The 17893-nt window shown below is 36.7% G+C and overlaps 1 protein-coding gene across 1 annotated transcript in view; it reads right to left on the reverse strand.

The window, feature by feature from the left end:
* Nucleotides 1-361: 361 nt before the first annotated feature.
* Nucleotides 362-17893, reverse strand: part of ABCA12 (ATP binding cassette subfamily A member 12) — a 353621-nt gene continuing 336089 nt past the window's right edge. Inside the window, exons 49-56 of the mRNA XM_084999025.1 lie at nt 12314-12423; nt 11885-12026; nt 10443-10577; nt 7433-7536; nt 5558-5650; nt 4820-4925; nt 3070-3207; nt 362-1486 (exon numbers count right to left, since the gene is read on the reverse strand). Coding sequence (XP_084855151.1) covers nt 1379-1486; nt 3070-3207; nt 4820-4925; nt 5558-5650; nt 7433-7536; nt 10443-10577; nt 11885-12026; nt 12314-12423 — 936 coding nt within the window. The 3' untranslated portion in view covers nt 362-1378. The remainder of the gene's footprint in view (nt 1487-3069; nt 3208-4819; nt 4926-5557; nt 5651-7432; nt 7537-10442; nt 10578-11884; nt 12027-12313; nt 12424-17893) is intronic.

The following is a 17893-nucleotide window of genomic DNA, read 5'->3' on the forward strand; positions in this document are numbered from 1 at the left end:
AGTTAACCAATGTACTTTTAACACTATGATGTAATCTGTAGTTAGAAACTGTCTATATAATCAACCACTTATGCCAATAAAATTTGAGCAGTCCAGCGCCCTGAAAGAAGGGACAAAGAGGCTGTCTCCGTTGCAAAAGCCAACTCGCATCCCTCTCCTTCAGGAAAAGTGTACATTCTCTGGCCACCGGAGCTGGCCTCCGGCACCCATGGGTGTGACAATGAAAAAAAAAAAAAAAAAGGAGAAGAAAAGAAAGGGATGAAGGTGGAGACATAAGCAGGGGCCAGATCCCGTGGGACCACATGATTCCAATTTTAGGTTCCTGGCTCTTCTGTAACAAATGAAATGACTTCATGAATTATTTTTTTACTAAATTTTGATTTTATTGACGTTTAAAATGGAAACAGTTCTGTCAAAGCTGGCATACTTACACACAAACGCACACACACATATTATATAAACCACCTTCCCTGAGGGCCATATAATTGGCATTATTACAAAGTCCATTTTATAGCCATATATATGATTCTAGGTCAGCTGGGTAATTAGATGAAAATTACCTTCATATTCATTTCCCCTCCACTGGAATGTTGCTTGCAGAGAGTCCTAGAATATGAGGCTTCTGCAAGAGCTTAAAAAAATGTTGTCTGCCAGCAGCACATGAATTCTCTCTGGTCTTTTAGGATTTGCATCTGCCCAGCTGACACGCCCATTTCCCCCCAAGAACAAGCAGCTTCTGGCTCTGCCCTGCGCCTTACTATGGCAAGGCACTGCAGTAGAACATCCAAGTTCTGTTTACCACCAGGGTAAACTGCCCTTCTGCAGCGTTCTGGGAGAAGGCATTCTGGGGGCATCAGTATGTCCTCGTGTATTTACAGGTACTGAAAATGACACACACACACATTCTAGACATTGTGCCCACTCCTTACTGCTGATGTTAATTTGGCTTTTGGCACTTTACACATCACAATAGATTCATGTATTCATGATTATGTTCATTCCGTTATTTCTGAAAATAAATTATTTTCTTTGCTCTCCATATTCTTCCTACCCGTGACAACCTTCCTTTTCTTCTCCACTCTTACTTTTCATCTACTAATAACCATGCCTTTTAAGCTGCCTTTTTATTGAAAGTAATAAATTAAGACATTCAGGTAGTTTCACCTTTGCATAATAATCAACAACATATGCACTAGCATGCTCACAGTGTTGAGTAGACAGGAATTCATTTCAGTAGCAACAGGCTAGCCTTACAGAACTGTAACTTTACAATACAATAACTTTAAAATTAAGATACTTTAAGTAAGTTGTATCTTCTGTGGCTCTTCCTCAAAATGAAGCCATTGGCCATTTGCTGAGATTGAGTTTGCTGGAGGCACTAAGACTCTAGCCCGTCATCCTGTGAGTCAATGCTTATGGTGGAACTTTGGCTACTGGTATCGGCAGTTTCATAGCACTTTTGGTCTTTGGCAAAGTTGATGAAAACCTGATTTTTCAAGGGAAATAAAGCCATTAGTACTTGGTAAACCAAAGGAAAAAATAAGGTGAATTCCCACACACATACACACACACGTGCACACAATGCGAGAGCAAATAAGAAGACAACTAGATTTCACAGGGGCATGCCCAAACATACACATGCACTCTCACTAGCAGTCCTTCCTTCAGATATTGAAATTTAACTGGGGTCTGAAAATAATATCTATATCTACAACTATAACTACATTTACAATAAAAATATAAATCTAAAGTGATAATTGAATATATTCAGCCAAATATTTGCATATATATGATCGGCAACAATATCTTCCAAGTATAAACAAGCAGCCCAACCCAAGCCCTTATCAAATGTTCGTATGATGCTGCTGTTTGAGAAATTTCACTAGTTTTAAGAGTTAATGCACGAAAATAAAATTTGTATAGAAAGCTCACATTAACATTACGTTCAGTCAACTGATTATTTAACAGGCAGTCCTTTATGACTTTGTTTAAAATCATTAATTCTATTAGTCATAGATTCATCCAGAAAGTATAGTCTATTTTGTGCCAGACCTGATGCTCGCTATTGGTTACAAGTCAAGGGATAAATCTTTTGTGTTGGCAAAGCTATAATTTTCTTAACTCCCCATAAAAAATTGTCTATAACATGCAGCATTATTCAGAGGCCTCTATAGCCTCACTTTCAGATCCATTCCAGTGACAAGTACAATCAAATGTTCTATATATCAGATTAGTTGAACTGTATAAAACTAAAACAGTGCAAAGATGACGAAGGATGCCCTATGAAGCCTCGAGTTATTGAATATAAATATAATTAAGACAGATGAATGAAACAAACGAATGCTGCATTTACCATTCTGGTTGCCTGAATCTAATAGAGCTAAGGCGTTGGCACCATATTCTCACTAGATATTCTCACCCTCCCCTAATCCAGGGAGCCAATCAATAGAAATGTTATTTAAGAAACCTACCAAGGAGAAAATAAGGAAAGTATTAACAGCTATTTGTTTTGTAGGTGAAAATAATTATTGCTTTACATGTTCATGTAACTGATGGGTACAGATGTCTTATAGAAGGAAAAAAACTTCTTTTCTCCATAAAAAATAGTTAATGCTTTTCACATTTTTTTTGAACATCTCAAAATGCACTTAAGAATAAATTAAGCTAAGTTTTTCAGGTACAAAATTGGATATTGCTTCAATTAAAAACAAATTGAATGCCATTAAAAAGCAATAATCAGGAGTTCCCGTTGTGGCTCAGTGGTTAATGAATCCGACTAGGAACCATGAGGTTGCGGGTTCGATCCCTGGGCTTGCTCAGTGGGTTAAGGATCCAGTGTTGCCATGAGCTGTGGTGTAGGTCGCAGACATGGCTCGGATCCTGTGTTGCTGTGGCTCTGGTGTAGGCCAGCGGCTACAGCTCCGATTCAACCCCTAGCCTGGGAACCTCCATATGCCGTGGGAGCGGCCCAAGCAATGGTAAAAAGACAGAAAAAAAAAAAAAAGCAATAATCAGAAGGTATAACAATTCATGTGATGTTGTACATATGGATCATGGTATCCAACTTACCTCCTCCAGAGTAGTCTGACTCACTAAGAAATTTGTGATATTTAAAGCAGTCTTATTGGTTTCCAGCAAATCAAAAATGTTTGCTACTCCTCCTGCTGTGACTGGTACATGATACTCTAGCATGCTGAGGTGCTGATCCTGTGGGAACCAAAGGGAAAAATGTATTTATCAATGTTTGGTAATACAGGCTTGACTAGACATAACTTAACCAAGAGCTCAGAATATATTGAAATTCATTCCACTGAAAACGATACTACAGTGTAAATAAAGGGTATGTTTTGAAACTAACAGCATTTGAAGATGAGGTAAAAAGTTTCACGAATGTCACAGAGAAAACAAATTAAAAAGCTAATGAAAATTCCAAAACATTCTACATTCATGCACACTTATAAAGTCATTATAGCGTTGACTAGAAAAAAATATTGTGGAATGGAATTGCAGATGTCAGAGGATGCTTAGCTGATATAAGCTTTTTCAGAGATCATTTTTAGAAATTCCATTGTTTTAAATGTTAGAATTGTTATAAAAGACTAAGGATTGGCTATTCAATTTATATTGGCCAAAGGTGCCAGATTTCAAAAGCATTGTCTAGGAGGCATTTCATTTAAATAATGCCACACTCTTTCTTAACTCAATCTAAAATTCTTTAAAAAATTCTTTTCAGGAGTTCCCGTCGTGGCGCAGTGGTTAACGAATCCGACTAGGAACCATGAGGTTGCGGGTTCGACCCCTGCCCTTGGTCTGTGGGTTAAGGATCCGGTGTTGCCGTGAGCTGTGGTATAGGTTGCAGATGTGGCTCGGATCCCGCGCTGTGGCTCTGGCGTAGGCCGGAGGCTACAATTCCGATTCGACCCCTAGCCTGGGAACCTCCATATGCCGCGGGAGTGGCCCTAGAAATGGCAAAAAGACAAAAAGACAAAAAAAAAAAAAAAAAATCTTTTCAATTTACTTAGTTCACAGTATTACCATAAACTTAGAAATCTATTCTTATTTCCTTGGAGTATCTTTAACACCTTGCTTTTCTGAAGCAGTTTCTCTTCATCACACCATACCTGCTTTCCTTTTACACTATCATTTGGTATAATCATCTTGTATAAGTTACCTGCACATCAAAGATGCTATAATGACAACTTTTTCAAGTGCACTTAAATATGTACTATGTGAGATTTATATGCATATATCTGTGTGTGTTCATCCTGTTGATATACATATCTGCAAGATGAAATTAATTGAGCAATGTTTCAGCTAGCAAGGGATTTAAGAACACAATTTCCAAGCAACTCTGCTCAAAACTTTGTGTGCTTATCTTTCAAATGAGGAAAGCAGAGGAGATAATCTCTTCTAGCTGTGACATTTTGGAACAACTCTGTAATTTTTTTATTCTAGGAAGAAATACCCTCGGTCATACGTATCTGTCATCCCTCAGTTCCGAAACATATATGACTAATAAACTAGTTAAGTATACAAATTGAAAACTAATACAATATGGTCATAAAGTCTTTGTGACGAAGAAATAAAGGTATGTAAAAGGACTGTGTTACTCTTAAGTACCTACAAAAATATATAGCTACTTTGAAGATTTTATTTTCATACTAACTATGCTTCAGAGTATCTTAAGCATCTTGAACTAATAAATATATTAAGACAAATAATAAAGCTATGGTCACCTTGAAATAAATAAACATCCACTAAGATATTAGATTATGACTGTCAAAACCAGTCAAGATAAAAAGGCAGGGCAGTCTCTTACTTTTAAGTATGTTTTTGGAAAGTGCAGCTGCATGAACCTTGTGAGGGCCTCCATGCTCACTTTGGTATTCTTCAAGTGAACTTTGACAGTAAATCCTCGTCCAAACCTAGAAAGAAGTGCAAAATATGACATGAGTTATGTTTTGCTGAAAGAGCTCCCTGGAATTCTAGATAATGAAACAAGACCCAAGCCGACCATTATAGTCCCTTTTCCTGTAGAAAGACTATCATTTTGCCATAAAAGTTCGGGACATGTTGCAAAGTGGAAACAGTACACTGCCATGACTTTTTCTTTATTTCTACCACTATACAAAATCAGATCTTTTGGACAAAAGCTGCTTTAGAAAAGAAAATATAAAATCTTGGCTTTCTTTGGAATCCATGAATTAGTAACTGATATCAATTTCTGGGGCTTAAATACTTTCTAATTTAAAACAAAGAAGATCTTGAGAGGCAAGTTATTGGAGATTTGGTGTCAACTGTAAAGATTCAAGTCACTGAGGTTTTTAAAAATAAACAATACATCAACAGGCTATTTATTAAAAAAAATTCAATCCTCAGTATGATAAATTAACTTTAAGATGAGTCAATGCTTGAGTCAAGCATGAGTCAAATGCTTCTCTATTCCAGTTTTACTACACATTGCAAGATAGGCTGCTGAGATAATCTTTGAAGGCGAGTATGGTACTGTGGGATTGACTATGCTACCCATGTATGAAAGAACGCATTTGTTCTTCACCTGCTCTTAATATGCTGCAATGATCCAATACATTGGAACCTTCCATTCACCATAATGGCCAACCTGGTACAGAGAGCTTCACATTCTTCCATGCTGAAAAGACAGAATCACATCAGCATTCTGAGCACAGAAAACTGGGTTTTAAGTTCACAAGCATAGGCTTAACTTTTTCATTATGGCACCTAAGAAATACTGTTTGAACTCCCTAAAATGTCTTTTCCCCTGCAGAACAACAAAAAAATGTTGTTGTTGTTGTTGTTGTTGTTGTTGTTGTTGTTGTTGTTGTTGTTGTTGTTGTTGTTGTTGTTGCTGTTGCTGCTGCTGCTGCTGCTGCTGCTGCTGCTGCTGCTGCTGCTGCTGCTGCTGCTGCTGCTGCTGCTGCTGCTGCTGCTGCTGCTATTTCTTGGGCCCCTTCCGCGGCATATGGAGGTTCCCAGGCTAGGGGTCGAATCGGAGCTGTAGCCACTGGCCTACGCCAGAGCCACAGCAAAGCGGGATCCGAGCCGCGTCTGCAACCTACACCACAGCTCACAGCAACGCCGGATCGTTAACCCACTGAGCAAGGGCAGGGACCGAACCCGCAACCTCATGGTTCCTAGTCGGATTCGTTAACCACTGCGCCACGACGGGAACTCCCAAAAAAAATCTTTTAATGTAAATTAAATGTCTTCACATAGAGTTTACGACTGTTTCTTCTCAAATTTGAGGCCGTCTCTCTTATCTGGAAAGCCCATTTTATCAATCACAGTATTTCTTGTAAGTGCTTTGAAACTTTGACTCAAGAACTACATTTTGGCACATTTTGTTTCCAAAATAATATTAGGCTTATTAGGCTTTTTTCATTATGCCTTATACTCCATATTCGGTTGGCTTTTTTTTTTTTTTTTGTATTTTAACTAGTTAACCTGTAATTGATTACATAATTCTAATTTCTTGGACTATGATAACTGAAGGCAATCTTAGGTATCACCATGTCCACTTAATATGAAAGTTAATGGAAATTAAATAATTGGCTTCAGGACATACAGCGTGCTAGGGTAAGGCTAGAATATAGGATGTAAACAAGTCTCTTGATTCTAAACATATCTAGTCCTTTTAATACTATATGATAATTATACTGAAAGGATGAACCTTTCAAGGTCAACTTATTAAAAAGGCATAGATAAAATGCATTAGTAGTAGAATTCCTGCTGTGCTCCAACAGGATCAGCGGCGTCTCTGCAATGGGTTAAAGGATCCTTTGTTGCCATAATTGCAGCTTGGATCTGGTCCATGGCCCGCCTGGGGGAGGCCAAACAAAGAAAAAAAAGAAAGAAGATGCTTTGGTAGCTTTTTTACTTAATTGTTTGGAAGGGCCTACTTCATGGAGGAACTATTTCTTAAAGGACTAGTAGGATTAGAAATTGTAGGGTTTGTGAAAAGACCAACTCCAGGAGAAAGCACAGCTGAAGAAAGGGCAGGGTGATGCAAGGGGGCAGTGAGTGTCTGTAGAACTGGGAGTCGCTCAGACTGACTGATAAGAGAGGGTTTCGTAGTGAAAAATACGGGAAATTCAGATGAGGCCACATAATAAAAGGCCTTGCATCCTAAGCTGAGGGATGCTGAACTATATGTGATAGGTAATAGGGAGTCGTAGTTGAGTTAGGAGGGCCATAAGTAACCAGAAATTTGTTTTTTAAAAGATTGCTTAGGCCCTGTTCCACCAGAGGAGCAGGAGTCTCACCACGGTACCTTTCTGACTTGCTCCCATGACTATGAGAACAAAATAGTTCAATTGCGGACATTCATAATCGATGTACATTGCACAGGATTACCTTTCCCCGTCTATCATCCTAACATTGTGTCATCTGATTACAGTTCCCACACTCTATTTACCTGTGAGAAGTGAGTATGACTGAGCATTTATTTTGCACTTCTTCTGAAATGATCTTCCAGAGGTGCCGTTTTGACTTAGGATCCATCCCAGAGCTTGGCTCATCCTTAATAGAAGTTACAAGAAGAATTTATCAAATTAATTAAATTTTGATGGGGTTCTTTACATGAATCATTGCACCTCCCTTACTTAGAACAGAAATCACTTTTTGAGTTCCTGTGACTAACTTGTATTATACTTAATAGGCTTCTTTCTGCTGCTGTCAAAAAGCTCAAAATTAATCATTTAATATTGTCAATCTGTTTTAAAAAGTGTCTCACTGAAGTTGACACCCTGTTCCTTTATACTTTTTTCTTACATTTCTTTGGAAAAAATTCTGCTTCAATTACTGACAAAGCAAGAGTTTCTACATTTACTACTACGTTGTCACATGTGTATTTGAAGCTACATCAACAAGATTGCTATCTTGCTCCTGATGGCAAAATTGTGGCTGCGAGTGAATAACGTGTTATGTGAAGCACAGAGAATGCAAGCTGATGTTTTTGTTATTATGATTGAGGTGTATTTTTAGTTTTATGTTATTAATTGAAATTTAATACTCCTTGCAGAAATAAAAAAATTTGCAGAAATTGCCAAATAGAAAGATACAAATTATTAAACCAAATTTTATTATCTTACTTGATAATAATTAGAAATTTATAGAAAGATGCAAAGATAATACAGAGATGTCCTGTTTGCCTTTTGCCCAATTACCCCCAGTGATTACAACGTATGTAATTACATGTAGTACAGTATTAAAACCAAGAGTTTGAGATTGGGCCAATGGGTTATATAGTTGTCATTTTATCACACGTGGATTTGTATAACCACCACCTTAATCAAGATTCAGACAGCTGTATTATTACAAAGATCTCCCTTGTTCTGTGTTTTTTCAGTCACACCCAGTACCTTTCCCCAATGGTCCCTAATCCCTGGAAAGCACATATTTTTTTTTCCATTCCTGTAAAATTTTGTTTTGAGAGTGTTATAGTAATTGAACCATATACTATATGACCTTTGGAAATTGGCTTTTTTTTTTTTTACTCAGCATAATGTCCTTGAGATCGATCTAAATTGTTGTATGTATCAATAGTTCATTCTTTTTTACTGCTTACTAGTATTATTTTTAAAACAATTTATTATGGTATAGTTGATTTACAATGTTGTATTAGCTTCAAGTTTATAGCAAAGTAAATCAGCTATACATATACATACAGCTATTCTTTTTTCCCATAAAAGTTATTACTATAACTACTTTTTTTACATCTGCAGCATATGGAAGTTCCCAGGCTAGGGGCTGAATCAGAGCTGCAGCTGAGGCCTACACCACAGCCGCAGCAACACTGGATAAAGCTGCATCTGCAACCTACATTCAGTTTGCAGCATCACCAGATCCTTAATCCACTGAGCAAGGCCAGGGATTAAACCTGCATCCTCATGGAGCAAACATCAGATCCTTAACCTGCTAAGCCACAGTGGGAACTCCTAAATTATATTTTAAGGTATATGATGTTTTAAAAAATTGTTCAAGGAAAGTTTTGTATGGATATATGCCCAATAGTGGGATTGCTGGGTCATATGGTATAACGGAAAAAAAATAAAAATCATTATATATAAAAAAATTGTTCAGACATAAAATTAGAAATGTATCAATGGAAAACTTAAACAAGCAATGACAGATCCTGAGAGATAATTTAAGAAGAATTATGGGGTCAAGATTACGTAAAAATTAAAAATGTATATTTGAAATGGGAAATATGCACATAGGCTGCCAGAGTTCTGTTTTTATAGCAAGGGATTAAATTTAAAGAAAGAAATGAGTGTTAATTTGGGGAAACAATAAAGGTTATCCTGTCATTGTTCCTGTTTTGAAGACAATGGCGTGTATAGTAAATGCATATAAAAGAAAATACAATATCTTTCTCTTATAGCCTGATTTCACTTCATCTCATTAATACCCAATATTTGCATAGAGCTTTTAACATTTTAGAGTGCTTTACATTTATTATCTCACAGGGGTGCCTAAGAATTGTTTTCTTCAATTTAAGGGACACTTAAACAATAGAATTCCATTATGAGCATCGATTGGCAGAAATATAGTGTATTATCAGCTTCCGGTATTATAGAAAGATGGGTTGTGCATTACTCTGTCTGGGCAATTCAAATGATTTGGTCCTCTGTGTTACTTAATCCCTGGAATAATGTGGTGATTTATATCTGGTGATTTTATTGCATATAGTTAAGCCTCTTTTGGACATTGTAAGTCCTTGAATGAAGAGGATCTTCCAAAATAAGGGCAAGCTTATTGCTCTGAAATAAACACTTCTCATAATGTTTGGCCTGGAGAGCAGAATGCTATGTCACGTCTAGTGTAATTTATGTTTCCAGGTGATCAATTTAATTTTTTCAGCTCTTAATCAAAATGTAAATGTGGCATGTATTTCTTGCCTCCAAAAAATTCAGATAAAATAGAATGACATATTGTCAATTGCATCCCAGGCTAGGTAACTCCTATTTTTAAGCAACAAGGAAATAACCTTTTAGCACAACACACTGTCCTAACAATGCATATTTACTTTTTGGTAAAAGTTGGAGAATGTGTTAGTTTATCTGATCAGCTACTAATAGAACTGATATCTTCAATCACTGCGAATCTAATTGTCATAATTTTACTCACTCATTGGAATATCCTGAACTTGTTTCAGCTACTTCTTATTCCCATGTTTCCTCTGAAAGCAACTGAGCCACAGCCTCAGACTAAAACATTTTTAAGGGCATACTGTTGTGGCAACAACTTATTGCTGATATACATTCCCTTAATGAGACAGTGCGTGTAAAGCGCTTTGCAAAATAACCACCACATAGTGAGACCTCAATAAATGCTTATTGCATTAATGATAATGAAATGTTACACGTACAATTAGATGTGTGGTTCTAATTATGTAGCAGCCTTGTTCACAATGATTCTCTTACCAGCAACAGAATGGAAGGTTTCCCTATCAAGGCCAGTGCAGTGGACAATTTTCTTTTTGTGCCGTAACTGCACATAGAGGTAGCTCTGTCCTTGTAGGGCATCAGGTGAAGTCTCCCAAGGAGCTTATAAACAGTCTGTGGGTGGAAAATAAGTCTTAGGTTGATTTTCCTTTGCCAAAACTCTTAAAGCATTAAGTGGAAAAAAAAAAAAACCTACTTATGAAGAAATACATAAGCCCCAAAATTTAAATTTTAAATTCAACATAAATTTTAGTTTTATTTTCAAAGGCCCACTTAACAATTAATAGTTCATTTAAAGAAATAAAAGCAATTCTGTGGTGGCTTGTTCTATGGGATTTTTTTTTCCCCAAGTACATGTGTGTGTATTTACAATTGTTCTTTCTGTTGCATTAACACAGGATTTCCTTGTAAAGCTTCAAAGAGCTTAAATAGAATTCATCCCTTCACAAGGCAGCTTTCTTATTGATTGTCGTCACCGTTTCATCTTTCTTACTATGGGTTGAGTTGTCAGAAAGGCTTTAGGTCTATTTAAAACTGACCCAGTATCAAAACTTTGGTGTATTAACTTAGGAATCTTGGGTTTTTGAGGCTATTTTTGAGGCTATTTTTGTAATTAAATAGCCTTGGAAAATAGTGGAATCCTAGGAGGACTTCAACAAGTCCCTGAGGGTTGCAAAAATAGAGAAAACTGGCCTGAGGGTTAGCCATTCCATTAAAAAGACAAATAATTGTAGTGAGGAACAAAAACCACATTAAAAAATCAAATTGGAAGCTATTCTATTTTACTTAGGCAGTTTGTAGGTAATTCTACGTTTCAATACCTATCTGAACACTAAATTATGTACAGGCATCAACAACCAAGGCTAAACCCAGATCCTAAGGCAAATGCCATTCTTTATTTGATAGTTTTTAAAAGGTAACTGAATAAACATGGGTCAAGATGTCTCTAAAGCTGAGTTTATGGGTTTGCATATAACATACACAATCAAACTAATACTGTGTCCATTATCACTGTCAGGAGAAAAATGTCATAGTTTTCCAAATGTCAACTTGGTCTTGAGGGTGAGTGGGTGGGAAGGAGAAACAATAATGTTTTTTTTTTTTTTTTTGTCTTTTGTTGTTGTTGTTGTTGTTGCTATTTCTTGGGCCGATCCCGCAGCATATGGAGGTTCCCAGGCTAGGGGTTGAATCGGAGCTGTAGCCACCGGCCTACGCCAGAGCCACAGCAACGCAGGATCCGAGCCGCGTCTGTAACCTACACCACAGCTCACGGCAACGCCGGATCATTAACCCACTGAGAAAGGGCAGGGACCGAACCCGCAACCTCATGGTTCCTAGTCGGATTCGTTAACCACTGTGCCACGACAGGAACTCCACAATAATGGTTTTTAAATGAACTTGTTTTTCACATTTGTACTTACTTCCTTAATATCTTTCTCTGGAATTCCATGTACCCTAGCATAGAAATACAGATGTTCTTCCACAGTTACCAGGTCGTCCAAGGCATCTTCCTGAGGACAGTAGCCAATTAATGAGCTGTGAGAGTCAATGTGAGCCAGAGATCTGAATTGAGAGAATCAAAAACACAAATTAGTTTCAGAAGATGTTTCCCTCCTAGTCCTCAAATGTTGGGAGAGTAGCTCTATTTTGGTCATGGTGATTCTGGTAAAAAGTTAAAACAATCCCACCATCCTAGTCACTTAACAGTTTAAAAATTTTCACTCACTTGAACAGCTTTCTTTCCCTTAAGGATTTAATAATATAACCACAACATAACAAATAGTTCATTTTAATTATTTTTCTCACTTAATTAGGTTTGTTTGGTAATTTGAAGCATTTGTTTTTCATACCCAGCCTTATTTTTGATCAGAATGTTTCCACTTGAAGGAATTATGTCTCCAGTAAGCATCTTGAAGATGGTGGTCTTTCCTGCTCCATTTACCCCAAGAAGGCCAAAGCACTGGTTTGAAGGAGGGGAAAAAAAAAAAAAAAAAAAAAAGATGTAAATTTTTTGCTTCCATGAAAACAGCAATAATTTGAATTTGAATACAAATGCCAGTCTAGGAATTTGCTTCTGACAACTAATGTCTTTATGCTCTCTTTCAAAAAGGCCTGGAAACTAAGAGTTGAAAATAGCATGTGGGGGATTAAGATGGTGGATTAGAAGGACTGGAGCTCACCTTCTCTTATAAAAGCAATGAAATCACAACCAACTGCTGAATAGCCTTCAACAAATAGACTGGAAGCTATCAAAAAACAAAAAGATTTGATACTCCAGAAGACAAAGTGGAGGCCACATCGAGATGGTAGGGGGGGATTATGTGATTTAAGAGACTTTAAGTGACCCCACACCCAGGTGGGTGGTCATATAAAATAAACCCAAGGAGGAACACACTGAGATACATATTAATCAAACTAACCAAAATTAAAGACAAAGAAAAAATATTGAAAGCAGCTAGGGAAAAGAAACAAATAAAATACAAGAGAACCCTGATCAAGTTATTGGCTGATTTTTCAGCATAAATTCTGCAGGCCAGAAGGGAGTGGCCAGATATACTTAAAGCAATGAGAGGATAAAACCTCCAACCAAGATTATTCTACCCAGCAAGACTCTCATTCAGATTTGAAGAAAAAATTGAAAGATTTACAGCCAAGGAAAAACTAAGAGAATTCAGGACTGTTGGAGACCACTGAACCGCTGAACTCTGAAGAAAGCAAACTTAGAGCAAAAGCATGATAAGCCAAGGAATGCTTGTGATGGCAAAAGCCAGATAAGCATGTCTGCCGACACAGAACTCTAAATTGCAAAGTCTCCTGTCAAAATAAGGGGCTTATACATTAACTATGTTATTCTTTAGGCAGCTGCACTATATCCTAGATGTATACACCTGTGACTTTTATTGCTAGTAGTCTCCCTAAATCTCACTAAGAGATAGCTTCAACACTCCCTATGCCTACTCTTGCTCACTAATCTAAATATGTCACTTTCCCTAATAAAAGTCTTGTGGGCTAAAGCCTAGGGGCCTTTGTTCAGAGAAACAGAGTGCCTCCTGGTCCCCCACTTTTAAAATGCAAAAGAGTCTCTTGTGTTTTATATGCCACGCCATCCCTTTTCTAGGATCTTCCATTGATCTGCAGTGCAAGATAAAGCACAGGACAACTAAGTCAGCTTTACAACAAATAATAAAGGAACTTCTCTAGGTGGAAAAGAAAAGGCCACATCTAGAAACAAAAACCTTACAAATGACAAAGCTCACCAGTAAAGGCATACATATAGCAAAGGAAGGAAATGATCAACACACAAATATGCTAACAAAATCAGAAATTGTGAGAAGAGGAGGATATGAATGCAGGATACTGGAGATGAATTTGCAATTAAGAGACCAAAAACTTAAAATGATCTTGTATATATATAGACTTCGATATCAAAACTTCATGGGTATTGCAAGTCCTAGCCACAACAAACTGACAAACAAAAGAAATAAAAGGTATCCAAACTGGAAGAGAAGAGGTAAAACTGTCACTTTATGCAGGTGACATGATACTATATATAGAAAACTCCATAAAGGACTCCATACAAAAACTACTTGAATTGATCAACGAATTCAGCAAAGTAGCAGGACACAAGATTAACATCCAGAAATTGGTGGCATTTCTGTATACTAACATTGAAGTATTAGAAAAGGAATACAGGAGTTCCTGCCTTGGCACATTGGAACAACTCCAACTAGGAGCCATAAGGTTGCAGGTTCGATCCTTGGCCTTACTCAGTGGGTTAAGGATCCAGCATTGCCGTGAGCTGTGGTGTAGGTCGCAGATGTGGCTTGGATCCTGCATTGCTGTGGCTGTGGTGTAGGCCAGCGGTATAGATCAGATTGGATCCCTAGCCTGGGAACCTCCATATGCTGTGAATTCGTCCCTAAAAAGCAAAAAAAAAAAAAAAAAAAAAAAAAAAAAAAGAGAGAGAGAGAGAGAGAGAAAAGAAAAGAAAAGAAAAGAAAAAGAAAATACAAAAATCCAATGCCATTTAAAATTGTATCGCCCCAAAATTAAATACCTGGAAATAAACCTGACCAAGGAGGTGAAAGATTTATATGCTGAGAACTATAAAATATTAATCAAGGAAATTAAAGAGTATTCAAAGAAATGGAAAGATATTCCATGCTCCTGGGTTGGAAGAATTAATATAAAAATGGTCATACTACCCAAAGCAATCTACACATTCAATGCAATCCCTATCAACTTACCCAGGACATTTTATACAGATCTAGAACAAACAATCCAAAAATTTATATGGGGCCATAAAAGGCCCAGAATTGCCAAAGCAATCCTGAGGAACAAAAACCATGCAGCAGGCATAACTCTCCCAGACTGTACTATTACAAAGCCACAGTAATCAAGACAGTGTGGTACTGGTACCAAAACAGACATACAGACAAATGGAACAGAATAGAGAACCCAGAAATAAACCCAGACACCTATGATCAATTAATCCTCAACAAAGGAGGCAAAAATATAAAATGGGAAAAAGATGGTCTCTTCAGCAAGTGGTGCTATGAAAACTGCCACATGTAAATCAATGAAACTGGAACACATCCTCACACCATGCACAAAAAATAAACTCAAATGGCTTAAAGACTTAAACATAAGACAAGACACCATCAAATGCCTAGAAGAGAACATAGACAAAACATTCTCTGATATCAACCTTACAAATGTTTTCTCAGGTCATTCTCCCAAGGCAACAGAAATAAAAGCAAAGATAAACTAATTGGACCTAACCAAATTGACAAGCTTTTTCACAGCAAAGGAAACCATTAAAAAAAAAAAAAAGACAACTTACAGAATGGGAGAAAACAGTTTCAAATGATGCAACTGACAACGACCTAATCTCTAAGATATATAAACAACTTATACAACTCAACAGCAAAAAACCCAACAACCAATGGAAAAATGGGCAAAACACCTGAATAGACATTTCTCCAGAGAAGATATACAGATGGCCAACAAGCACATGAAAAAGTGCTTAATATCACTGATTACTAGAGAAATGCAAATGCAAATCAAAATCACTATGAGATACCACCTCACACCAGTCAGAATGGCCATCATTAATAAGTTCACAAATAACAAATGCTGTAGGGGGTGTGGAGAAAAGGAAACCCTCCTACACTGTTGGTGGGGATGTAAATTGGTACAACCACTGTTGTATGGAGGTACCTCAGAATACTAAACATAGAACTACCATATGACCCAGCAATCCAACTCTTGGGCATATATCTGGACAAAACTTTCCCTGAAATAGACACATGCACCTGTATGTTCATTGCAGCACTATTCACAACAGCCAAGACATGGAAAACACCTAAATGTTGATCAATAGATGAATGGATTAAGAAGTGGTATATATACAGAACAGAATACTACTCAGGCATAAAAAAGAACAAAGTAATGCCATTTTCCGCAATGTGGATGGAGCTAGAGACTGTAATACTAAGTGAAGTAAGTCAGAAGAAAGAGAAAGACAAATACCATATGATTTCACTTATATCTGGAATCTAATATATGGCACAAATGAGCCTTTCCACAGAAAATAAACTAATGGACTTGGAGAACAGACTTTTGGTTGCCAAGGAGGAGGGGGAGGGAGTAGGATGGACTGGGAATTTGGGGTTAATAGGTGCAAACTATTGCCTTTGGAATGGATAAGCAATGAGATCCTGCAGTATGGCACTGAGAACTATATCTAGTCACTTGTGATGGAGCATAATGGAGGATAATGTGAAAAAAAGAATGTATATATGTATGTGGGACTGGGTCACTTTGCTGTACAGTAGAAAATTGACAGACCACTCTAAATCAGCTACAATGGAAAAAAAATAAAAATCATAAAAAAAAACACTTCATGCATGGTAACTGCAAACCAAAAATCTACAATAGATACATACACAAATAAGAAAAAGAAATCCAAACACAAAAAACTAAAGAGAAGAGAAGAACAAGAGAAGAAGAGAAGAAAAATGATGAACAAAAACAAATCCACAACAATAAAATGGCAATAAGAACATACATATCAATAATTAACTCAAATGTAAATGGACTAAATGGCCCAACCAATAGACATACAATTGCCAAATGGATATAAAAACAAGACCCATATATGTGCTGTCTTATAGAGATGCACTTCAGTTCTAGGACATACAAATTGAGAGTGAGAGGATGAAAGAAAATATTCTATGCAAACAGAAATCAAAAGAAAGCTGGAGTAGCAATACTCATGTCAGACAAAATAGACTTTAAAATAAAGAATATTATAATAAACAAAGAAGGACATTACATAATAATCAAAGGATCAATCCAAGAAGAAGATAGAACAATTGTAAATATATATGCACCCAGCAAAGGATCACCTCAATATATAGAGCAACTGCTAGCAATATTAAAAGGAGAAATTGTCAATAACACAATAATAGCATGGGATTTAATACCCCACTTTCAACAATGGACAGATCCTCTAGACAGAAATTCAACAAGGAAACAAAGGCCTTAAATGATGCATTAGACCAGATGGACTTAATATCTATTTATAGAATATTTCATCCAAAAGCATCCAAATACATATTCTTCTCAAGTGCACATGGAACATTCTCTAGGATAGATCACATTCTGGGCCACAAATCAAGCTTCGGTAAATTAAATAAAACTGAAATCATATCAAACATCTTTTCTGACCACAACACTATACAACTGAAAGTCAACAACAAGAAAAAAAAAACTGTAAAATATAGAAACATAGACTAAACATCATTCTACTAAACAACCAATGGATAACTGAAGAAATCAAAGAGGAAATTAAGAAACACCTAGAAGCAAATGACAACAAAGACACAACAATCCAAAACCTATGGGATGCAGCAAAAGCAGTTTTAAGAGGGAAGTTTATAGCAATACAAGACTACCTCAGGAAACAAGAAAAATTCCAAATAAACAACCTAACTACACCTAAAACAACTAGAGAAAGAAGAACAGACAAGACCTAAAATTAGCAAAAGGAAAGAAATCATAAAGATCAGAGCAGAAATAAATGAAATAGAAATGAAGAAAACCATAGAAAAGATCAAAGAACCTAACAGCTGGTTCTATGAAAAGATCAACAAAATTGATAAATCCTTAACCAGACTCAATCAGGAAAAAAGGAGAGGACTCAATTCAATAAAATTAGAAATGAAAAAGGAGAATTTACGATGGACATCGTAGAAATACACAGGATCAAAAGAGACTACTACAAGCAACTATATGCCAATAAAACAGACAACCTAGAAGAAATGGGAAAATTCTTATAAAAGTACAATCTTTCAAGACTAAACCAAGATGAAATTGGAATGATGAATGGACCGATCACAAGTACTGAAATGGAAACTGTGACAAAA

The sequence above is a fragment of the Sus scrofa genome, chromosome 15, assembly GCF_054392235.1.
Source record: "Sus scrofa isolate SSC_HxYL_T2T_F1_AM1 chromosome 15, Sscrofa_HxYL_maternal_Yorkshire_Landrace_v2.0, whole genome shotgun sequence".
NCBI lineage: Eukaryota > Metazoa > Chordata > Mammalia > Artiodactyla > Suidae > Sus > Sus scrofa.